A 26,272-nucleotide genomic window follows, 5' to 3' on the forward strand; every position below is an offset into this window, starting at 1 on the left:
AAAACGTATTCCTCTGAGGATTCTCTGTAGGAGAACTGTAAAATGCTGTTGAAATCAAGACGAGAGACCTGTAAAGCAATTTATGACTACTTCTTATGACACTTGATCATTACAGACAAAATAAAAGTATTTATAGTTGTAAATAATGTGGACTCTGTTCCACACTGAAAGGAGCTATGGGGAGCTCTTGTGGCTTCCAAATCTCACAGCATTCTCCACTTAGGTGACAGGCTGTTGTACAGCCATTGCTGAGTGCAGTATTACTGGCCTCATTCTTTCAGTGACATTACAGAAATTACGATTAATCATTCTTTACCACAGTGACCTTTCCAAAATTTCTGCTTCTAGTTCTGTTCCATTCCCTAATCTGCTTGACAGGAGCCACAACCCCTTCAATTTGTGGATTACTCTGTTCCTGAATAAATTAATTGCTGAAATCCCCACTCCCTCTTTTTCTGCCATAAAAACTACTGGAACTCCACTGTCAAGAAAACATTGGTATGAAATAGGAAACGTAATATTCCAACACCTGGCAGCTGTGAAGACCCCAGAATGATCATTTTTAAAACGTAACTTTAGAAAGAGTGAAAGTTGCAATGTACCTAAGTGCTAAAATTCACAACTTACAGCACATATTTCAATAACACTGGTCTACAATTTTTGAGAAGTCGTCTGCTTCAGAGATAAAATGTGCTATTTAGTATGTATTTTGATGTGCTGAATTCAAATATGACAATTAAAACAACTGATTGGCTACTGTTTCTAAGATATTTAAGTTTTTACATTTTATGTCTATGTATATTGTGTAGATAGTAGAGTTTTAATCATAAATTGTAAACCTAGGTCTTTTCATGTGTTTATGGTTGCTTTACATGATAATATTTCACCTGTCCTGTTTATGTAACACTTTAAAAATCAGCAAAAGGGTTATATAAATAAAATTTATTATGAAACAAAAGGCAAAAAACTATTATGTACATAGTTTAGTCCTATTCAGTGTCTACTCGGCGCTTCTTGGCTTGTCTCTTGTATTCATTAAATGGAGCATCTCTTGTCACTGTCCAGCAATAGTCTGCGAGCATTGATGGGCTCCATTTGCCCTGATAGCGTTTCTCCATTGTTGCAATGTCCTGGTGAAATTGCTCGCCGCTCACTGCTCCGCAGTTCGATGGAAAAAAATCTAGATGAGAGTGCAAAAAATGTCTCTTTAGTGACATGTTGCAACCAAGGCTTTTGTATGCCTTGAGGAGGTTTTCCACCAACAACCTGTAGTTGTCTGCCTTGTTGTTTCCGAGAAAATTTATTGCCACTAACTGGAAGGCTTTCCATGCCATCTTTTCCTTGCCACGCAGTGCATGGTGAAATCATCATCTTGAAGAAGTTCACCAACCTGAGGACCAACAAAGACACCTTCCTTTATCTTAGCTTCACTTAACCTTGGAAATTTTCCACGGAGGTACTTAAAAGCTGCTTGTGTTTTGTCAATGGCCTTGACAAAGTTCTTCATCAGACCCAGCTTGATGTGTAAGGGTGGTAACAAAATCTTCCTTGATTCAACAAGTGGTGGATGCTGAACACTTTTTTCCTCCCAGGCTCCAATGACTGTTGGAGTGGCCAATCTTTCTTGATGTAGTGGGAATCTCTTGCACGACTATTCCATTCGCAGAGAAAACAGCAGTACTTTGTGTATCCAGTCTGTAGACCAAGCAAGAGAGCAACAACCTTCAAATCGCCACAAAGCTGCCACTGATGTTGGTCATAGTTTATGCATCTCAAAAGTTGTTTCATGTTGTCATAGGTTTCCTTCATATGGACTGCATGACAAACTGGAATTGATGGCAAAACGTTGCCATTATGCAGTAAAACAGCTTTAAGACTCGTCTTCGATGAATCAATGAGCAGTCTCCACTCATCTGGATTGTGAACGATGTTGAGGGCTGCCATCACACCATCGATGTTGTTGCAGGCTACAAGATCACCTTCCATGAAGAAGAATGGAACAAGATCCTTTTGACGGTCACGGAACATGTGAGGGTTTCCATCACCTGCCAGGAGATTCCACTGCTGTAGTCTGGAGCCCAACAGCTCTGCCCTACTCTTGAGTAGTTCCAAATCCCTGACAAGGTCATTCAGTTCACCTTGTGTTATGAGGTGTGGTTCAGAGGAGGAGGATGGGAGAAAATGTGGGTCCTGTGACATTGATGGTTCAGGACCAGAAGTTTCATCCTCTTCCTCGTCTGACTCAAGTGAGAATGATTCTGGTGCATCAGGAACCGGTAGTCCTTCTCCGTGGGGTACTGGGCATATAGCTGATGGAATGTTTGGATAATGCACAGTCCACTTTTTCTTCTTTGACACACCTTTCCTAACTGGAGGCACCATGCAGAAGTAACAATTGCTGGTATGATCTGTTGGCTCTCTCCAAACCATTGGCACTGCAAAAGGCATAGATTTCCTTTTCCTGTTCAACCACTGGTGAAGATTTGTTGCACAAGTGTTGCAGCATATGTGTGGGGCCCACCTCTTGTCCTGATCTCCAATTTTGCAGCCAAAATAAAGGTGATAGGCTTTCTTAACCATAGTGGTTATACTGCGCTTTTGTGATGCAAAAGTCACGTCACCACAAACATAGCAGAAGTTATCTGCACTGTTCACACAAGTGCTCACTTTGGCTAAACAGAAATGTGTCCCTTTGCAAAATCAAACACTGACAAATAAGAGAGCATGACACTGTGATTTCTAGAGCTGATATAGGGCAATTTGTTCAGCAGAGTGATGTAAGCTTCATTATGATTGCATCATCCATGACTTCTAGGAATAACATGATGCAATTCATATCATGTATGACGCAATACCAGCTTCAGATTGCATCATTCATTGTTTTGCCTAAAAAGCAAGTAGTGTCCAAACGCAGTCATAGATTTATTCATAGATCCAGTCAAAGATGTATTTTAGTCATTTCTGGTTTAAATTGAGATCCCTTCCCTTTATAACTCACTTATCCTCTGCCATTCCCAAGTCAAGGGTCGTATATACTGACCCAATAGCATATTTTGAAAACTAGAGCCAATCAACAATTTTAAGCATCATTTTCGTTCTCAGTGACCCAGAATTAGTAAAGTTTGACTACATTTATTTCAAAAGCATTTTGGCTGTAGAGCAGTGTAACAGGTTCTTTGTTAGATTCATGTGTATATATAAGTCATTTATAAAAGAGGGCAGGTGGCCTTGCAGTAAAGTTGTGTTACACTGGGTAAAAGACCCAGGGTAGATTTCAGGACTTTGTCTTCTGTGCCCCAGGATGGAGCATTAACTTGCCCAGCTCAGATTCAGGATGGTAACACTTGCCTCCATCAATCCATCTCTTCAGGTTCAAGACTGGTTCATGACTGGACATGTAATTCTACGCAGTCATCCACCTAGCCCACAGGACACCCCTGAGATTTGCACTGGGGCCCAAAAACCATCAGTCCAAAGTACTGCCCTGTGGACTCTGCACAGCATCAAGGATCTTCATAAAATACCTAGCAGTCATGGTGCCCATCTAAGAAGAAAGCATTCACTTCTGCCTGTACCTGGATGATTGTCTGATGAAGACAAAATTTGGCAGGAGATGGCAGCAAGCTTGGAATATGCCCTCTCCCTGTTCATCCAGCTCGGTGTCCTGGTGAGCAATAAAAAATCATCTCTTATCCTGTCACAGCTGTATACAGGCCTCCTAGAGCCACTTTACCCTGTTTACAGGGGCCAGTGTGAGGATGAGAATCTCACCCCAAGCATTGAGAATTACTAAAAGTGGTACAATGATAACTAGGAGCCATGAGTTGAAATTAAGAAAAGAAGAATAAAGGCAAAAAAAATCAGAAAAACTATGGAGAATGAGATTTATTAGAATGTGGAATAGTCTGTCAAGGTTAGCAGTGGAAACACCATCACTCTGGTGCATTTTAATCTAGACTGGACAAAGTCCTGGAGAACATAAGTAGAAAATAGTCCTCTACTGGCTGGGAGATGGATTTAAATAATCTAACCGATATTGTCTCACTTTTATGATTTTCCTTTGAGGAAAAACTATGTAATGCTGTCTGTATAACTAATCACAAAGACAGAAATCCTTGTTGGACACGCATCCTTTTAACAACCTTAAAACTCAAACTAATCTTTGAAAAGTAAATAGATATTACATTAAAATGCTTTCTTAATTATTGTATTTTTTCAGTAATTAAGGCTTAGTTCTGTTCTTATACTCCACTGGCCCCTACAGACTTCCTTTGACACTAGTTTTACTTTTTATATATTTACTCTTTACAGAATAAATTAGAAATAGAGGGGTAAATATCCCTTTACAACTATTGAAATTGTAACTTTTTTTTACTCTTGTAACTGTAATCTCCCCCTGCAACCACTTCATTCCCCTACCCCATTTATTTTTTTTCCCAAAGGGGCATCAAGCTAATCTTCTTTTATTTAATTTTTTTATTAAGTCGAAGTTACGATGAAATGTTAACATACTACATGGTACATTACTTATGCAGGATCAAGTTAATATTCAAAAAATCTGACTAAATATTCTGGCTTGCTGGTTGGGGAGACCTCCTCCTCTGAGTATGATAAAAAGGGCGACCCAATTTCTATATAAGTACCCTTTTTTCGGCACTTGTCATGTTTGTGTTGATATGTGTGACTCTAAGAGCCCTAATGCCCACTAGCATAGGTACTCTGTCTCTCCTGAGACCGACCCAACTAACTCACTTCACCCAGTCTCTTGCCATGGTATTTATCCAAAAGGTAAGTATGTAAAGTATTCTATAAAAGCTACCACCACTCTGGTTATAAATATCACTGTAAAATGCATGTGTTAATGTTGTATGCGAAGTTATGAATTCCCTCTGTATGATGTTACTAGAACATGTTTTAAGACAAGACAACCTAGCCTAGGTAAAGGTGATAAACAGGTCTGTCCTAAACAAAGAGAAATGGGTTTACCTCAATTTACATATTATCAATAAACAAAGCCATCAAGCTAAACCAGGGGGTTATCCTGGTCCTGAACTCGACAACGTGGGTCCTGTGCCCCAGGGAGAGACAGGAGCCTGAATCTCCCGGAGGCCTTCCTGGCTTGTAAGACAAAAACAAACCCTTTGGGGATATAAGGAACAGAGACATACTCCATCTTTATCCTTCACCTTAGGAGACAAAGAAACAAAGCAATTTGATCTATGTAATGAGTCCTGGCCAGGCCAACCAGTAAAAGCAGAAAAGGAGACCGTGGGCAAGACTACGCCATTCCGCACGTACCAGAATGTGAGACATTCCAGGAATGTGAGAGTGGCCACAAGACACCCAAGGTTTCAAGGCAGACAGTGATCAAACCCATTACTGGTCTGGGTGAACCCCAAAATGTCAAAGCATGAAAGTTTTTCCAGTACATGTTTTACGATGCCACAATTGCATAGAAATCACGTTGCATGTAATGTGCAATACAGAGTCTTGCTGCTAACAGTAACCCCCCCCCCCCTTTCCCTTTTACATTTTTGTTATGTTTTGCTTTAAACCCTCAACATGCATTTCAGGGGTAGCATTAGAAAAGTCTGCTGATTCTTTTAAAAATTATTTGTTATGCATGCAGTTCTGTTGGGGAGCATAAAATATATTGAAAACAATCACATTTGCTCAGTATTTTTGACATATTGGGTTTTGTTAATTTAAGGAGGAGAGAGTTGTTTGGCAGTGTCATATCTGTACAGGTGAATTTCATGATCTCAAACATTTTCAGACACAAATGGTCTACACTATTTACTTCTTCTGTATTTTATAATCTGCCTCTCTTCCTCACAAACGCACACAGTATTTTTGATCTTTATTTTCATCTTCCTGTAAAATGTTGCAAACTGAAATTCCCACAAATGTAAGCAATTAACTCCACGACCTTGTGAACGCAGACTTCAGCCTGCTCTCTTTCAGCTTTGTTTTTGTCCTTGTCTTGTTATTGACAGGTTACCTTAGGAAAAGTGCTAAAAGTGATAGTGGTGATGCGGAGTCTCTTCATTGACCGGACAATAGTAAAAGGATATAATGAAAATGTCTACACTGAAGATGGCAAGGTAGGGTTTTCACATCTCTAGTAGGGCTATACTTCATACTTACCTGATAGCTGTTTTTTGAGAAACTCCAAAAAAGAAGTCTCATCAGAAGTATGTTTGCGAACAAGAAACCATCACAAGAGGCTGGGCTGATGTTTTGCAAAGCTTTCAGCTTTAAATTTAGCACACTTCACTCAGATTTTTCATACCCAAGCGTCTGATTTTTCTCTAAGCCCTGGTGCCCTTGCTTGAATTTCTAATTTATCACCTTAGACCACAGTTGCCTCATTAATAGTGTCTACTGAGGAAACATTTTTTCAGTGTACCAGCACATCAATAGCCCAGGGTTCACATTTCTTTTCTCTGAGAGCCACTGGGAAATCTTGGGCTAGTTTTATACTCGAGTTGATAAACTCTGCTATGAAAATCATTGGTAGCCCTCAATAAGTTGCTGGTTGGTAATAGTGCCTCTTGAACAGCAGCTATTAAAGAAAGTATAACCTGTATTTCCTTGAGTGATTTGCTTTATGAAAAATTCAACCTGCTTGAACCTCTACTTTCTTTTGACTGCACACACTCCATATGGCTCTCTGTATAGCCTCAAAGGATGTTAATGGGACCTGACAGCCTTCAGCTTAGTTTTATTTTCTCTTTTCAGAATGGAATAGGCTCTCTTGCTGAGACACCCACCACAACTCACCCTTGCCAGTAACAAGTACTGAGCACCTCTGTCATTCACGTTCTCTCGGGAGCTTTCTCCCCTTATTATGAATCCCATTAAAATACAAAGTTCTTTATAGCTAGATGAGCATGTGGCACCCATAGGCCATGTTATAATGAGAGATTTTTTTCGTTCAAAAGAGGACCTGTGTTTTAGTGCACAGCAGCATGTTATGTATTGACCCTTGAGTTCAGTGGCTGAGTTTGAACCTCTCTTCCAGAGAAGAGGTTAAGAGCCATCTGTTAAAGGGAAGTACAACTCTATTTTCTCCCTTTTGGAGTGGGGAGAATAGAAATTGCTTGACAGCGCACTGGTTTTAAATCTGCATGCGTAGTAATGCAGGTTAGGTAAAACCTCACTTATCCATCAGATACACCATCGAGCAGGAGATATTTTGGATATTAGGGAATAAAAGGAGACTTTTAAAAACCATAAAACCTCTGGTCTTGCATGCAAGTAAAATGATAATCCTACTCCTCTTAAAAAGCATTGATAATTTGATGAGAGGAGTGTACCATTTCACCTTCACTTCCAGTCTTTGCCAACTCCTGCAGTGAGACTAGGGTGACCAGATGTCCCAATTTTATAGGACAGTCCCGATTTTTGGGTCTTTTTCTTATATAGTCTCCTATTACCCCCCTCCTCCGTCCCGTTTTTTCACACTTGCTGTCTGGTCACCCTAAGTGAGACTGTATGAACTTGTGTCACTCACTTGTCAGCTCACTATTCCACTAGGCTAGTCTAGGACTTTACTAGTCCCAAACCCGAAGGCCCAAATTATTTGCAGGTATAAGCAGGCATAACTCCTTTGAGTTTGACCAAGTTGTGTCCAGTTAAACCAGCAGCAATTTTGACTTTAAAATGTTGAGTGAATAAATATGTAGCTTGCTAGTTTGCCCAACTGGAATGCATATTGACAAGCAGTGGGTTACCTGTTTTTCCCTAATTAAATATGTTGGTAATTGGAGAGGAAGAGTAGGGCTGAACTCATGCAGTAATGCTCTTTACTTACTGTGTCTGCTGGGAAGGCGTGATTATAGTAAATTCCATTTCCTTTTCCCTTGCGACAGACGCTGTGGGTAAAGCATTTTAGAGCAGTTTCCTACTGCAACTCCAGTTCTTCTACTCCCAGCCTGAACCAAAAAAGAAGAGACAGAGGGATAGAAGGAAATTGAGAGAATTGTGGAGAGATTTCAGACATCATCTTTTATAGAGAGAGAGATGAAGAGAGTCAGTACAAAAGGAGTTAGGAAGAAATTTTCCTTATGAGCAGGGGTTATTTCATAGGTGTCCATTTCATGATGTCTTGCATGCTTCTTGGAAGCATCTGGTATTCATCACTCTGAGAGAGAAAATTCTTGACTAAATGGACCAATGGTTTCATCTACTGTGGCAATTCCTATGTTTCTGTCTTTATCATAAACCAAATAGGAAAGAGAAGTTAGAATAATAGTAGTAGTTACATTGTGCTTTATGTTTAAATTGCTGTACAAACATCATTCACTTAATTTCCCCAACATTCCAGTGGGGCAGATCCAGTAACAGTTTAAGGTGAAATATGCACAGGAAGTGGCTTGGAGGAAAGGATGGGGAGAGTTTGGACAGAAGAGGCAGCAGAAGTAAGAAGAGCCCCCTCACTGGAGAGCTCCAAGACAGAACTAGGAGGCCAAAACTGGAGGATTGAGTGCGAAGATAGGACCAGGAGATGATTTGAGGCTAGAGGGGAAGGGGGATCAGAAGAGAAACAGGAAGGCAAATGGAGGTGTGCCAGGGGCATGAATAAGTTTTATGTGGTTTTGATCTTTGAGAGGAACAATGTTACATTAAATGCTGGGGAGTTTGGTATGAGAATGGGGTAAATATTGATACTTTTAAGGATCAGAGTTTAGGATTTATAGATGCAGTGAGTTTGGTGGATTCTCCTGGACGCTGTTGAGCCACACAGGGTTGGCATAATTAGGAACAATTGGTAGTTGCAAAAAAACAAATTTGGGACTAGAATAGCCAGGTTATTCCAGGTCATTATGGAAGTACATTGGCAGAGCTGAGTGAGGAAGCTGCCAAATAGCTAGCTTCTACTCTATCCAAGTGCAGCAAATGCAATTAGTCAATCATTTTTATTCAGATGAGAAAAAAATAACACTGTATTCAAAATGAAGAGGAAAAAATAAATCTAGCAGATGGTCTTAACCTAACACGGGGAGAAATTGGACAATGTTTGTTTTGTGGGTGTCTTTAAGATTTTTGCCTACTGGCAAAGAAATAAGAACCAGTCATTTTCTTAAAAAGTCTGGTTGTATTTGAATTATGAATAAGGCCCTACTTAACTTGCAATATTGCGGAAATTGTGGATTCTGCAATATTAAGCTTCCACCTAACCCTTGACAGCAGGAGTCTTGCCAAGTGTGGGGCTGACAACGGGAGTCCCCGCTCTCAGTCCCGGGCTGCCAACAGCAGAAAATCATGGAAAAATAATAATGGACTTTATTACTCAAATAATAAGATTGTTGTTACTTTTCTGCAATTTTCCATGGCTTGTCCACAACTCAGCTGCAATTTTTTTTGACAATCTCGCTATTCAAGTAGGGCCCTAATTATGAAGCATTCAAAAGACCTATACGCCGCACACCTTTTTGTTGGATTTTTTGGAAAAAGAATAGGTGAGACCTGGCAGTTTTTCCATACAGTAGATGCTGTATTCTGATGGCTGTGCAGTCTCCTCTGCTTTACTGCTGGCCCATTACATCCGCTGCATAGTGATGCATTTTAATTAGTCTGTAGCTGTAGTGGTGTCATTGTGCCTCCCCTAATTTCAAACTTTGACATACTCATAGTGCACTGGAATCCAGTCATGGAAAGTAATTATTAGTAAGGCTAAGATTTTGTCATGGTTATTTTTAGTAAAAGTCACAGACAGGTCACGGGCAATAAAGAAAGCTCATGACCCATCACCGACTTTTACTAAAAATAGCCATGATAAAATGGGAAGGGGCTGTACAGCTGTGGGGTGGCTGGGAGCTCAAGGGCCCCCACACCCATGGGGGCTCAGAGCTCCAGGGTCCCCAAACCCCGCCGTGGTGCCTGGCAGAGAGCTGTGGGGGGTCCCCCTACCCCGCTGTGGCGGCTCAGAGCTTGGGGGCCTGGTGCCTCAGGCGGTGCGGGTACCTCATAGTTCCCTGCTGCTGCGGGAAGGCGGCAACGGGACCCTGCAGTTCCCAGCTGCCAGGGCTGAAGTCACGGAGGTCTTTGGAAGTCACGGATTCCGTGACTTCTGCAACCTCCGTGACAAAATCGTAGCCTTAATTATTAGTAATGCGATACAGATTCCTGAAAAAATAAATCCATGCAGCTCATCCTTGAGGGCAGGCTTTCATGAACTGAGCCATTAGTATCCTAATTCTGCTAATAGAAATAAAATTGCATTAAGATTTGTTTAGAGAGACAGGGTGGGTGAGGTAATATCGTTTATTGGAACAACTTCTGTTGGTAAGAGAGACAAGCTTTTGAGCTACACAGAGCTCTTCTTCAGGTTTGTTTGGCATGCTGACAGGCTGCTTTTCTGTAAATACAGAGATGGGGAAGAACCATGACATGGCATATTTGGCGTGGGTATTTAACATTACTGCACAGCCAAATTCCTAATTCTGCATTAGTTAGACTTATTTAAAGAAACATAAGTGTCTCAGTTGAATTATCATGTTAAGGAACTTGGGTTATGTTAATGCTATGGCTTCATTAATTACCCCATATCAATAAAAAAGGCAGCTTTTAGCCTCCTAGCATAAGAGAGGAAAAGAAATAGTAGTATCAAAGGAAAGCTTCAAAGACAGCCAGAACTGTCTCTTGGGTAATTTCTGATCCCTGCATTCTTTCCACTTCAAAGCTGGATGTGTGTGTGTGTGTTTGGGTGAAAGGGGGGGGTTGAATCCGATTTCTCTAATAAGTGTTGGCACCAGCCGTGTTTGATATTAGATGCAGGGAACATTTTGATTTGTTATCGCCTTTGAAATTGTTCAGACGACCTTCAGAAAATGGTCTCTTGCTACTTATACTAGGGACGGGTGGGTAGAGTGGGGCACTGGGGAAAAAAAAAAGCCCCAGTTTAATTCAGATGCAGAGGATGCACTGAAATTGTGCTTTCAGCAGTTTTTTAGATACAAATGTGTATCTTGATTGAAAGTGAAAAGTTGAAGAATAATAGATCTGTAACAATACATTCTTTAGTACGCCTGCCTTATTCCTCTGTTTTCATGGAGAAAAGTAGACAGTCATTTAAGATGCCTGCATGCGTTTTGGGTTTTTTTTTAAACTTGGATAACATCAGGTATATGAGACATTAATTACTTTTGCTGCTTTTGAGTATTCATGCCAAATAATGAACATGCTGCATTTGGATGAATTCAACAGGTACAGAATCTAAAATAGAAATTTTTAAAAATTTTGAATTAAACTGCAGAGGATCATATATTTGGCTTGGAGAATGATCATCACTGGAGATTAAAACTGAGTAACTAATATGCTTTCCAATTATAACACAAGATTTGCAATCAACCAACCAACCAACATTCAGTTAGATGAAAATAGCTAGAAAACAAACTCTAAATTAATTTTCTGTGTGTCTTAAATTGTAGAGTTAGCTTTACAAGCATGCGTATTTGTTACTAAAATGTAAGACTGCCTTTCCCTATTCCTGTGTTGCCTCTCTCCAGTTATACAAAAGGGAGTTGCTAAGGTCATCTTTCTCACACACATTCCCCACTCCCCTACCACCACCAAATCAAGTTAGTTTCACATCCTGACCTTGAACGTCCTTTATGACTCTCTCTCTAGTTCTTCTTTCTTGTATGTCATCATGTCACCCACTGCTCTGTCAGTAATGCTAGACTTGACTGCCTAGTTGTCCAGTTCTCCTGCAACGGACTCCATGCCAACTCTCAAGCATGAAACACACTTCTTGAGCTGATCCATAAGGTCACTCTACCTTCTCCTCCCTCTAAATACCTCCACAAGACCCACTTCTGCTGTGACATCTACAAGAAGTAGGCCAGTTAACCATGTCTAGGTCTGGGGCCAAGAAATCCAAACAATACTCTTAAATGATTGGGAACTATTAACTTAGATACATTGCTAACCTCTGTAACCATGTGAACTTATTAGTATTGCCCTCAACTTCTCTTCCTTTCCCCATTTCAATCCCCTTCTCTTTTGTCACACTTGGGGTATGTCTACACTGCAATCACAGGGTGTGATTACAGCTCATGTGGATTTAGCTGATCTACCTTTAATCTAGCTGACTCAGCTACCAGCTTAGTGAAGCTGTGGCAGTGTGCAATTCAGCGAAGGCTGGACAAGACTGCCAGGAACCCTGGTTAAATTACTCAGGCAGCTAGCACACACTTAAGCGCACTCTCCTATAGCATCAGTACCTGAGCTACTTACATTAAAACGAGCTCAGATAGATGCACACAAACTGCAATCTCATTTCACGATTGGGTAGATCAGGGTTTCTCAGGACAAATTTTTTATGTGGCCTCAAGAGTGTGGCCAGCAACTCTTGCTGGTGGCCACTCTCTCTCTCACTTTTTCCTAAAATACTTGATTACCTTTAGGAAAACCAAATAAATATACACATCCAAATCGTTGTAATTTATTTATTGCTGGCAAGTAAGTCTGTTGTGAAAAGCGATATTAACAAACATACAAGTATCACTTTTCACAGCAGACTTAATCAGCCCTGGCAAGCCTGGGGACAAATTAAGCCCTGGATGGAGGGTTGGGGGAGGCAGTGGGGGCCAAGGGAGATGGGGGGTGGGTGGCTGGAGGAGGCAGTGAGGGTGCTGGAGCCTGAAGCCCCGTGGCCAGAAGACGGGGGCCAGGGATGAAGCCTGAAGCCATGTGGCAAGAGCCTGGGGCTTGCCACTGCACAGCCAGAGCCCAGGGCTGGAGCCTGAAGCCCTTCAGCCAGAGCTTGCTGCCCCGCCATCCCAGGACTGAAGCCCAAAGTCTGAGCCCCAGCACCCCTGGGAAGGTGGGGAATGTACTGGCTGCCTGCTCCTACAGCGTTGTGCCTCAGGTGACTCCAGAGGGGGCCAGGGCCAAACCTCTGCTGCTGGCCCCAGCATCCAGGAGCCACAGGGCGTGGGCTCTACTTTGCCCTCCCCCCATCACAGCCCAGGAGGCTGTGGCCGCATTTGAGAAATGCTGCCATAGACCTACCCTCACTCACTGTGACTTGTTTCAATTTAGTTTGTAACCTCTGTGGAGCAGGGACCAGGCCTTTCTAAGGAGTTCTGATCATTATTGGAGCCTTTGGGTATTACCATAACAGAAAAAAAATTAAAATAATTGTATAGCTATACTTTATTTTAAAGAAGGAGGTTGGTTGACCAAACAAAACTAACCCTGTTTATATGTAAGAATGCAAACTTTAGCAGAACTTAGTAAATAGGATCTGTTCCTATTTGTTGCCAAACACTTCGATTGTCTGATTTCTCCTTTGTGTAAAAAACCTGTTAAAATGTATAAACAATAATATAATTAAATGATAAAAATAACTCCAATGCAGTGTTAACATTATGCATTTAAGCCCAAGCGTAAATCTTTGCAGGATTGGGGCTGTAGGTTGGTAGTTCTTTGGGGCAGGTATCACGTCTACCTCTGTACAGGGCTCCAGTCCTGTTTGGCCATCAACGTACTATCCAAGAGAACTAATAATCAGGGCCCTGTGTACTTCATGGCACAATGGAGCCAAAAATTATCGCTACCCTTAAATTCCACAGCAATATTCTACTGCCATTAAATACCCTGAATTGCCATCCTCCACCCATATACACTCAAACACATCTCTGGCTCATAGCTGAAAAAAACTCATTGATCTAAAAGTCTTCATTTTAGACAGTGCTTATTTTTCCTGATGGGTTTTTCCTTACTCTCTTCAGGTGTCCTGGCTCCATTTCTTGGCTCCCATAATGCCAAATAATCCAGCTCAGAACCTCATTCGTCCTCAAGAGTGGGGAGCTTTTAGCTGGCTTCAGCAGTGTCACCTTCCCAGTTCGCTGGGTTTTAGCTGGTATGCTATTGTCCATGCAACAGCCCAAACGTTTGGCTCCTTCCACTTCCTGGCTACAAGCTGGACGTGCCCACTCTGATACCTATTACTCTCTGCTGCCTGGCTCCATGGAGGAGCATGCACTTTAATCCAGTTAATTCCTCTTCATGGGGAAAGTTGGAGTGCAAGACACAGCTGCATGTAGGTCCCAGAAGGGCAGGAAGCCAGAAGACAAAATGCTGGGCACATAGCTACAACAAAACAGCAAATTCTGTGGCAGAAATGCTGAATTCCATAGTATTTGGGGAAAATGCCAATTTCTGTGGCTGCAGAATCATGGAGTCCACAGGGCTGTGACAGAAGTGAATGGATCAGGCCACACAGCTATTGTTTCAAATACACCTCTACCTCGATATAACGCTGTCCTTGGGAGCCAAAAAATCTTACCGTGTTATAGGTGAAACCGCGTTATATTGAACTTGCTTTGATCCACTGGAGTGCGCAGCCCTGCCCCCCCGGAGCACTGCTTTACCGCGTTATATCCGAATTCATGTTATATTGGGTTGCGTTATATCGAGGTAGAGGTGTACTGCACAGACTCCCTGCAGCATTTTACTTTTGATTCATTTTCTTGATGTTTTCTACCCACCCATAAAGGTTAGAAATGATTTTTTTCAAATGAAAGCGAAGTATCTCTGCAGCACAATTCTTCAGTAAGTGTGATTTCCATGATAAGATTTGCAGATGAGAAATTGTGACTATAAGAGGCCCTTTAGTAATAGGAAATAAGCTGGAGGTCAGGAAAGGAGGGAGGAAGTTGCCATCTTTGCTATCTCCACCGAGACAGTATATTCTGAAGGCTGTGTTAAAATTGCACTAGCATATCAGTTGTGCTTGTGTAAATGTGTGAATCAGTCCCTTGTTTGAGAAGTGCAACCTTAACTCCTATTTGTTTGGTGTTTTTAGCTCCTATATTCTTGAAAAGTAAAATATATTGAAATCACAGATAGGTTTGGTACCCACAACCTTAAATCTAGCTTAACAAAAAAAAAAAAAAAAAAAAAACCCACCTGTTTGGAATTCTAAGTACAGTATACTGGGGGTATTTTATTTGGTTCCTTTAGACCAGTGCTCTAGCTTAATTCAGCTAAATGTGTTCTGTATCAATTGTTGCTGAATCACTTACTCGTGGACACAGGACCAGCAAAAGATTAGAAGAAATGCCCTTGTTATAGAGACAGGCTGAAGCTGATAAATATTCACATAGATCAGCACAATCTCCTACAAATGAATTTAGGAGATCTTGCTGGCTCTAAGGTTGCACATTGGTTCAACAGGACTCATTTATAAGATTTCATAGTACAGCTTTAATAAAATGAAACTTAAACACCGTATGCCTTATTCATTGCAAAACAGGGACTATTTTATTTCATTAGATCCCTTCTTAGATGTGTGTGAAGGTTGGGGCAGAAGTGTCTAATGGCCAACACAGTACAAAGTCAGGACTCCTGGAAAGCTGTTGCAGCTCTGTGAACTTGAGCAAGTCACTTAACCTCTTTGTGCTTCAGTTTCCCCACTTGTAAAATGGGAATAATATATACCCACGTCATAGGAGAATTCTAGAAGATAACACGTTTGTTTGTTTGTTTGTTTTTTAAGGCTGGAAGGGACCATTATGACTGTCTCATCTTAAGCATGATGCAGGCCATAGACCATCACCCTTTAATTCCCATATCAAACTTTTGTTTGAGCTTAAGCATAACTTGCAAGCCCTGCTTACATGAGTAGTCTTTAAATACATGGTCAGAATATTAAAGACACCGAGTCACTGAGATACTACAGTAATTGGCTCATATAATACCTTAGACAGTCATGTGCCTACTGCAAGTAAAGCACTTTGAGGGATCTACTGATTAATGGTGACATAGAAATGCAAAATAATCTTATAGAACAGATATATATTTTTTTAAAGTGTGGACCTTATTGTATAAAATCCTTCTGGTTCAAATGGTGTATAAACCACCCTTGACTACTGAAAACTTCTAGGCATTTTAACAGTGTGCACATGTGAAATGGGTTTTGTTGTGCTGAGAATCTACAATGGTCTGTCTCGTGTGTGTGTGTGTGTGTGTGTGTGTGTGTGTGTGTGTCATAATCAAATGTCTCTCCTTTTATTCCTCTTATTGTAAAATTAGCTCAGAAGTGCTGGGTCATGAAACTGAGATAATAGAAAACATTATTTATGTGGAAAATACCACTTCCCATTTTAGGAAACGGCATTATGAATATCTCAGCTGTCAGATTGAACACATAGTGGTTAAAACCAAGTTAGAACAGCATTGTTAGTAGACACCACTTTAAAAGTCCTGCACTACTTTTTCTTGTTGTATCCCACAGGCTCCTGCAGCCCTTACATGTAGATGTGTATATAACTAAAGCCACACAACTGTTATTGAAGTCAGAGGCACTATAATATTTCAAAGGAAACTGCTTCTAATATTTATTAGGTGGCCTAGCACCAAAGCACTCGAGGTTCAATACTACCATATTAAAACTAAAATAAAATATGCCATAACTCATTTCATTAATTGTGTCTGTATGTGAAATGTCTGTAGTTGAATACTAAAGGGTAACAGTGGAATTTCACAGATGACAAGTTTTCTTGTGTTAAATCCTTAGTGCCAGGGTTTCAAATATATCTTCAGCATGACCCACACAAAACTTGACTTCCTTTATTAATATCAGCTGATATCCTCTTCACTTCAATTAATAATGATAAATGTGTCAATTTTATGTGCCAGCCCATCTAGTTTTAGTAATGGGAAATCCCCAACAACTGACTGAAGACTGTACATCTTATTAATTTTTTTGGCCAGAGTCTAGCTTGCATTCGATCCCTTTTGGATCACTTGGACATAGGGGCATGACAGCTGTGACCAGAATTGCTCCACTTCAGTGGCACAAAAGGGATAGGATGCAAAGTAAAATTTGGCCTTGTGTCTAACCAGGTGTCAAATTCTGAAACTGTTTTTGGGATTTCCCATTACAAAATATAGATGCCCCTGGCGCTTTTTAAATATAAATAAGAGCTCTACACACACACACACACACACACACACACACACACACACACACACACACACACACACACACACACAAATATTGGAAGTCTTTACTGGCCCTCCATCTAGCCATTATCAGTTGGTAATTTCCTTTAGGCAATTTAAGTGGGTCTTGGCAGATTAAAAAGAGGGCAGCAGAGTGGCTTTATAGTCTAGTTTTGCGGAGCAATTAACTCAGTAGCATAAAGTCATTTTAACCTAGTAAAGTCCAGTGAGTGAATGCAAGAGAAAAATCCTAAAACATTCTGTTGAGGTTGAGCAATCCCCATCAGCCTGCACACTGGAAACCAAGGTAATGTTAAGAAACAAATATGCTCCTCTGTCTCTTCGTTTAGACTGCTTATTTCTGGTAATGAGGATTATAGATTTTTCAAGACAAATGTTAGTCTAATAAAGTGTTCTTATGAATCCATGTGTGGTAATATATAACTTTTTTTTTTTCTGACTACAGGTTGACATATGGTCCAAATCCAACTATCAGGTTTTTCAGAAGGTAAGTCCCACAACATTTACTTTCTACCCAATGCCTATAAAAGAAATGTGGATTCTGTGTCTTGCAGAACTTCTTGTTTTTGAATAGATAAACACTTTGCAAAAGCAATTAGGTTTTGTGTTATTTGTCAGCCATCTTTAATGTGATTATAAAACTTCCATCACGGCTTGCAAAGAACAAAATATAATCTCCAATGACTGAAGATAGTAAGTAGGACAAAAATAGGATATGCTTTTTTGTTTTTCAGAGATTACTTTACACTTATATCCTAGCATATCTCTGACCCTAGCCAAGGCAATCGGGGACCAAACTATGGGACTTTCTCCTCTCTAGCCTGAGAAATCATTTTCACTTATTCACTTTTGAGCTTGAGATTAATTCTAAGTAGTTTAAGTCTAAAAATCTATTCTTTTACTTTTCTCAGTTTAAAGGAAAAAGTGCACCCTCTATAGGGAGGCAAGTCAACAGCACCTTTTCCAAACTGCTCTGAAAGAAATTCCACACATTCCTCTTCTTGAGGTTTAATTTTAATAAGTCAGTCAGACTTGGGCACTTCTAAAAATTTTACCTTAAAGCTAACTATTGGACCTGCTTGTCCTCTCATGCTCCTGTAAACTAAAGTAATTCCACTGAAATCAGGGGCATTCAACGAATGTGAGAATGGTATGAGACAAAAATAAGCCCAGTAAATATAAACCTGCCAAGAGTTTAAAGACACTTTTAGACATTGTGCTTTTTTTTCTGAGGCAAGTGAAATAAAATTTCTCTATGAAAACCTTTGGCCAAAATGTTGCAAGTTCAAACTGAACTGGCTTTAAATTCCAATTTCATTACATTTAAACCACAGTTCAAGGAATTTAAGGCTCACGCTACTTTATTCCTTTCATCTACTTCTGTAGTTTATGTAACAACTATGGGTCAGGGACTCTAAAGGACATAAAAGCAGGGGTCAAAACTAAAGATATAACACCTGTATTTGGGCATAAATGTTTCCAAGAATCCAAACTCAAATCCCAGGATTTCATGTGCAGTCAAAAGAAAAACAGTTTTGACCTATGATATTAACCTGCGAAGGATCAGAGCTTTTGGGGAGGTATGTAGCAGTCCCTCCCTGCCTAGTATTAAGGCAGAAAGAATTCCACTGTAGTTCTTTCTTGACTCTAGAGACAGGTAAAGAATTCTTTAACCTGTTAATTCTTCTCTGTCCACAAAACAGTTTTCTTTCCTATGTCAGGTAGAGAAGAATGCAGTGGAAAGTAATTTAGTGCAGAATTAATCTTAATAAACCTTTATCAATGATGCTTTGAAGTAATTATTGCAATGGAACAGGTTTAGGTTTTTGTAATTAAGTATGTCTTCTGAAATTCTCCATATGTGTTTTACATTATGATCTCATGAGAGAGAGGCTGGATTTCCTATATGTTTGTACAGTGCCTACCACATGTTGGGCATAAATGTATTGCAAATCATCATAATAGGCATTCCTTAGATGTTTTAGTTTAGAATATATTTTTAAAAGGCACCAACCAACATACTTAGTAATAGTTCTCACCTTAGTGCAATCAGTTTGACAAGTGGGTAGAAGTATCAGCTACCCATTCTAAACTATAAATATAATTGGTAAAAAGATGAGGAATTCTTTTACAGTGTATGCCACCAGTGGCTGCATAATAGTTAGTAAAGCAAGTTGGTCTCAGTACAGTTCCTACTTGTCAAGAATCCACATAATAGCCACCATCACCATCATGGATGCTAGTTGGCCCTATAATTTTACCTAACTTCTAACTAAGATACTTATAGGGCAATAATCAGAGTAGTATCTAGGTGCAAAATGACCATAAAAAATAAGTTTGGCAGTCTCAGTTCAATCCAGAAGTTTAAGCATGTACTAGGTGGTGGCCCGTCAGGTCAGAAGTGAGATAGTTTGGTGAGAAAGTATGGAGAAGCCTGTACTTCCTTTGCCCACAAACCCCACTCCAGTGGGTAATGGGGAGTCTTTGTTCTCTAGCACTATCATTGCAGCACATTTAACTCACTAAATTTTCTTTTAAAACACTAAGTTAATTAAATTCAATAAAATATGTAGAGTGCTAGTTTGAATACATATCAGTAGTGAAAAGAAACGTTAACCATCTCATATCTATCTAGTGGCTGTATAGGAAATAAGTTATTGGTCTCTCTGCCCAGCTCTCAAAGCACAAGTGCACATCATATACACAAACCCACCAAAATTGACATATAAATCCACACCTTTAATACTGCGTGCAGTTCTGGTCTCCCCATCTCAAAAAAGATAAGATATATTAGAATTGGAAAGGGTACAGAGAAGGGCAACAAAAATGATTAAGGGTATGGAACAGTTTCCCTATGAGGAGAGTTTAAATACTGGGATTTTTCCGTTTGGAAAAGAGACAACTAAGGAGGGATATGTTGGAGGTCTATAAAATCATGAATGGTGTGGAGAAAGTGAATAAGGAAGTGTTATTTACTGCTTCACATAACACAAGAATCATGGGTCACCCAATTAAATTAATAGGAAGCAGACTTAAAACGTACAAAAGGAAGTGCTTCTTCACACAACACACAGTTAACCTGTGGAACTTGTAAGGCCAAAAATATAACTGGATTCAAGAAAGAATTAGATAAGTTCCTGGAGGACAGATCCATCAATGGCTATTAGCCAAGATGGTCAGGGATGCAACCCCATGCTCTGGATGTCCCTAGTCTCTGACTGCCAGAAGCTGGGAGTGGATAAGAGGGGATAGATCACTCACTGATTGCTTGTTCTGCTCATTCCCCCTGAGGCATCTGGCATTGGCCACTACTGGAAAAGAGGAGACTCAGCTAGATGGACCATTGGTCTAATGCAGTATGGCTGTCCTTATGTTCATTTTTCATTGCAAATAATCTACAACTTTTCATTCATAATTGAAATAGAATTAAATTATCTGAACATTAAATTACTATTTATCTTTCCTATCCAAGAAAACTAATCAAATAATATAAAACGGATTAGTTTAAAATAAGAAGCACATGGTTGCTGGAGGGAGGAAATGTTGTCTAATGGCTTGAGCAAGGGTCTGTTACGCAAGGGTTTTTGAGTTCTGTTCCAAGCTTTGTCACTAACTCACTGCGCTACCTTGAGTAATCACTTAACCTCTCTGTGGATCAGTTGCCCTATGTTTAAAATAGGGATTATACTTTCCTACCTCACAGAAGCTCTGAATCTTGGTTGTATTGCTTTGAGTTCCTTGGATGAAAAGCATTATAGAAATGCAAGATATTATTTGTTCCTGAGAAGCAGTAGCAGAGCCTATAACTGTGCACTAATAGGGAAATAAGTTAAAACTAGGACCTATGAAAAATATAGTCAACATTTGTAAACAGCTGGTGGAAAATGCTGTGATTCTGCATATTCAGCTCTTATTGTGATTTTGCTTTTTTATTCTCCGATGGGAGCATAACTTCATCAGATTCTTTTTAATACACCTCTACCTCGATATAACGCTGTCTTCGGGAGCCAAAAAAATCTTACCGCGCTATAGGTGAAACTGCGTTATATCAAACTTGCTTTGATCCTCCGGAGTGCCCAGCCCCACCCCCCTAGAGCACTGCTTTACCGCGTTATATCAGAATTCGTGTTATATCGGGTCGCATTATATCGGGGTAGAGGTGTACATTGAAATAATGATATAGCAGCATGAGCTAAAGGGTATCAGATAAAGTAGTGTTGGAGAAACGATTTTACTGTGGCACTCTTAAGTCTCCAGAATAAATGTTTTCCCACCATTTTTTGAATTTCTCTCTACCTGTCTACCCATGTCACAACATATCTGTATGTCTATGAAATCTTTCTCTCTGTGCAATCAGTGTTGACCCTTTGTTGAAATAGCTGTTTTCACTTTCTCAGAAGAGCAACAATGACTTCCACCAAGGAGGCTAGGAAGCCCTTTCACTGTGTCTGTTTCCTTTAACACTGCAGAATCCATCATTCCTTTGAAGGGCAGGGACATTTATTTTTAAAAAGCTGGACGTAGTTTCCGAACTCTCTTCAATGACAATATAACAACATCTGGAGCTCACAAGATATCTGCTCATGGAAGCTGCAAACCCTGTCAAATTCTCACAGGACTGCAGCATGACTTTCTAGGTTAAGGACCAAAGACCTGTGATCTTTTATCCAACCCTGTCAAATGAAGCTAAATTTGTCCTGACTTTTGTTTGCAACCGTTGGCTGTGTCAGCAAGCCTTTTCTCTCCTCCTTATTAGACAGGATACCCATGTGTGTATAATACCAAGGGGGAGAACTCCCAGTGGGCCCATTACTGCTAAAATGTACAGTCATTTACTAAGGTTCCCTGGAGACTTCTTGAACTTCATCCTGGGGTGAATAAGCTTTCATAGCCACCGAATCTACCAGCAGGGTTAGTCTCAGAGAATGGAACTTAAAAATAAGGGGGGAATATTTGAAAGGGCAAAACCACAAACCATAAAGAAAAGGTTTGTGTGTTTCCATATTTTTCTGACATTTAAACTCGGCAGGTGCGGTGACTGTTTTGATATTTAACCTCCCTATTTTAACACCTCACATGTCTTCATTCAGTAACATAAGAGGAGGAATAAGACAAGAAATTTAGAAATATTTACTGTGTTTAAATTTTGCTGTGAAATCTGAAGAATAGAGGTGAGGGGTGTGGAATGCCAAGTAGCTGAACTGAAGGAAAATATTGTAGTGACTGGAGCAAGCTTCATAGCTTCTCATTCAGAGGGAAAGTAGAAGAAAAAAGGACAGTATAGTTCAGGGGTGGCCAGCCTGAGAAGGAGCCAGAATTTACCAATGTACATTGCCAAAGAGCCACAGTAATATGTCAGCAACCCCCATCAGCTCCCCCCCTCTGCTCCCAGTGCCTCCCGCCCACTGGCAGCCCCACCGATCAGTGCCTCCCCGCACCTCCCAATTAGCTGTTTTGTGGCGTGCAGGAGGCTTGGAGGGGGAGTGGGAGGGGCGAGGACATAGCAGGCTATGGGGAGGGGGTGGGAAAGGGTGGAGTGGGGGTAGGGCCTGTGGCAGAGCCAGGGGTTGAGCAGTGAGCACCCCCCGGCACATTGGAAAGTTGGCGCCTGTAGCTCCAGCCCCAGAGTCGGTGCCTATACAAGGAGCCACATATTAACTTCTGAAGAAAGCAACAGAGGGTCCTGTGGCACCTTTAAGACTAACAGAAGTATTGGGAGCATAAGCTTTCATGGGTAAGAACCTCACTTCTTCAGATGCAAGTACTTGCTTTTTTATTGTAATGCAAGTACTTGCATCTGAAGAAGTGAGGTTCTTACCCACGAAAGCTTATGCTCCCAATACTTCTGTTAGTCTTAAAGGTGCCACAGGACCCTCTGTTGTTTTTTACAGATTCAGACTAACACGGCTACCCCTCTGATACTTAACTTCTGAAGAGCCGCACATGGCTCCAGAGTCACAGGTTGGCCACCCCTGGTATAGTTGTTTCTGTTGTAGTGAATGAAACGCTCTACCAGTGGCTAACTTCTAATAGTTAGTGGTCTTAACTATTAGTTGAGCCCTTCAGTAACAAGATCTAGTTTCTCTGTCTAATGTAATTTATTCCTTCTCTTCCCCTCTCCCCCACCCCCCAATTAGCTATGTGATCCATAGGCACCACGTAAACTCTCATGTATTCCTGCCAGTTCAGTCTTGACCTACAGCACACCTGGTAGCCTAATAGTGGGTTACCCCTTAACAGCAATTCACAGTAGTCAGACTGCAAGTTGGTTGTATGATGGTTTCACATGTACAGCTGTGACTAAACAATCCTTTAGATTTCTTCTTTGAGATCCTACCTACATTTGAACCCAAGCTTCAAGAGATTTAAAAGATAGTTGGCGAAACCAGCAAACAAGCTAGTTCCAGTATTTTCTGGCTAATTGTTAAACAGTTGCTTAGCTTTTTCCTTTGTGTAGTCGGTCATGATCTTTAAAATATCTAGAGGTAGGAGGACATTATGGATGATAAAATAGTGTGTGTAGACCTGAATGCATATGTACATGTTTTATAAGGCGAATCATGCTTCTATCTTTTATTCAACAAGCTGTTTGTAATGTAAGGAAATGATCAGTCTAAAAATTACAGTGTACAAAATCCTGCAAGAACAAGACAAGTAAGATGCAACCACAGGAGAATTGAACATATGAAATAAAACATGCCTTCCACAAACAGAGTGCTTTGAGTAGTCATATATATCCTAGTATTCGGGGTTCTATTTCTCCAAATTTTCAAATGCTAGTTTCTTTCAGGGAGGAGAGACAGCAGTACATCATTGACAGTGCATGATGCTATTTGCATTTCTTGCTGTGCATCCGGGTCTTTGTCTAAGAGGTTTGCAGTCCCAAACTAATGAAGTTCAGGGCACAATTGTCACCGTTACAAGGACACACAAGTGTTGTAATGTATGAAGATGTATTCTTGTCAATAATATCTGAATAAAACAATGTGTGGGATGAATGCATGCATGAGCTGAATACTGGACTACTGATGATGCCCGCTCAAAGAGAGGAGATGGACTGTTCGAGGGTCACCTGGCTGATTGCTTACTTGCATGATCAGTACTTGGTTGTATTTAAGTAGCTGGCTAAACAATGATTAAATGTCTGATCAAGTCCAAATAAGAAAACCAAGCAGATTAAATATTTCTGGTTTTCAGAGGTTTTGGACCCAGCCACCAAACCCTACCCTCAGGAAAACTCCTGTATCCTTCCATACTGTATTGAGGAAGCAGTTACTTAAGAAACTTCAATCATTTGTTATGTTTTTCTTACTGAGAGCTGCCTACACACCATCTCTCATTCTTTCCTGGATTTCTCTGAGCCTCAAGGCTCTGTGGTTCCATGATGAAGTGGTCTTTCTCTCCTCCAAGCTCAATATTTCCAGGTGTATTTCTTACGGAGCATATGCATGTGAGCTCTGTCAAAACCTGAGTTGCTAAGAATACAAGCTTATTAGGGCTGTCAATTAATCGCAGTTAACTCAAGCAATTAACTCAAAACAAATTAACTCGATTTAAAAAATTAATCATGATTAATTGCAGTTTTAATCACCCTGTTAAACAATAATAGAATACCAAATTAAATTTATTATAAATATTTTGGATGTTTTTCTGCATTTTCAAATATATTGATTTCAATTACAACACAATACAATGTGTAAAGTGCTCACTTTATATTATTTTTTATGGCAAATATTTGCACTGTAAAAAAGATAAACAAAAGAAATAGTATTTTACAATTTACCTCATACAAGTACTGTAGTGCAATCTCTTTATCGTGAAAGTGCAACTTTCAAATGTAGATTTTTGTTGTTGTTACATAACTGCACTCAAAAACAAAACACTTTTGTAGCCAGTGTTGCAAGGTATTTATGTGCCAGATACGCTAAACATTTGTATGCCCCTTCATTCTTCGGCCACTATTTTAGAGGACATCCTTCCATGCTGATGATGCTTGTTAAAAAAATAATTAATTAATTACATTTGTGACTGAACTCCTTGGGGGAGAATTGTATGTCTCCTGCACCGTAGCTTTACCCACATTCTTCCATATATTTCGTGTTATGGCAGTCTCGGATGATGACCCAGCATATGTTGTTCGGTTTAAGAACACTTTCACTGCAGATTTGATAAAACACAAAGAAGGTACCAATGTGAGATTTCTAAAGATGGCAACTGCATTCGACCCAAGGTTTAAGAATCTGAAGTGGCTTCCAAAATCTCAGGGGGATGAGATGTGGAGCATGCTTTCAGAAGTCTTAAAAGAGCAACACTCCGATGCAGAAACTACAGCACCTGAACCACCAAAAAAGAAAATCAACCTTCTGCTGGTGGCATCTGACTCAGATGATGAAAGTGAACATGAGTCGGTCCACACTGCTTTGCATCGTTATCGAGCAGAAGCTGTCATCAGCCTGGAAGCATGTCCTCTGGAATGGTGTTGAAGCATGAAGAGACATATGAATGTTTAGCACATCTGGCACGTAAATATCTTGCGACGCCGGCTACAACAGAGCCATGCGAATGCCTCTTCACACTTTCAGGTGACATTGGGCTTGTCTACACTTACATTTTATAGTGCTCTAACTTGCTGGCTCAGGGGGGTGAAAAATCACCCTCGTGAGCACAGCAAGTCTGAGCGCATTAAGGCGCTAGTGTAGACAGGCTCCGAGCACTGGGAGCCATGCTCCCAGCGCTTGGAGCTAATCCCCTCGTGGAGGTGTATTACCAGGAACGCTGGGAGAGCTGTCTCCCAGTGCTCAGACGTGACCACACTCGCACTTCAAAGCGCTGCCTCAGGAGAGTTCCCGCGGCAGCGCTTTGAAGTTTCCAATGTAGACATACCGTTGTAAATAAGAAGCGGGAAGCGGTATCTCCTGCAAATGTAAACAAACTTGTTTGTCTGAGCAATTGGCTGAACAAGAAGTAGGACTGAATGGACTTATAGGCTCTAAAGTTTTACATTATTTTGGTTTTGAGTGCAGTTATATAAAATATAATAATGAATTCTACATTTGTAAATTGCACTTTCATAAGGAGATTGAATTACAGTACTTGTATGAGGTGAATTTCAAAATACTATTTCTTGTTTCTTTTTTACAGTGCAAATATTTGTAATAAAAAAATAATATAAAGTGAGCACTGTACAATTTTTGTATTCTGTGTTGTAATTGAAATCAATATATTTGAAAATGTAGAATATTTAAATATAGTATTCTCTTGTTTAACAGTGCGATTAAAACTGTGATTAACC

At 40.3% G+C, this 26,272-nt stretch overlaps 1 protein-coding gene across 3 annotated transcripts in view; it reads left to right on the top strand.

Moving 5' to 3' along the window:
* Positions 1–26,272, top strand: part of MED27 (mediator complex subunit 27) — a 180,883-nt gene that overhangs the window by 145,735 nt on the left and 8,876 nt on the right. For 2 of the 3 annotated variants that reach the window (XM_054007643.1, XM_054007642.1), the window contains exons 5-6: positions 5,997–6,104; positions 17,426–17,467. In XM_054007643.1, the coding sequence (XP_053863618.1) occupies positions 5,997–6,104; positions 17,426–17,467 (150 nt within the window). The remainder of the gene's footprint in view (positions 1–5,996; positions 6,105–17,425; positions 17,468–26,272) is intronic. The other variant, XM_054007644.1, reaches the window with a different exon arrangement.

Source organism: Malaclemys terrapin, chromosome 17 (assembly GCF_027887155.1).
Source record: "Malaclemys terrapin pileata isolate rMalTer1 chromosome 17, rMalTer1.hap1, whole genome shotgun sequence".
In the NCBI taxonomy this organism is placed as follows: domain Eukaryota; kingdom Metazoa; phylum Chordata; order Testudines; family Emydidae; genus Malaclemys; species Malaclemys terrapin.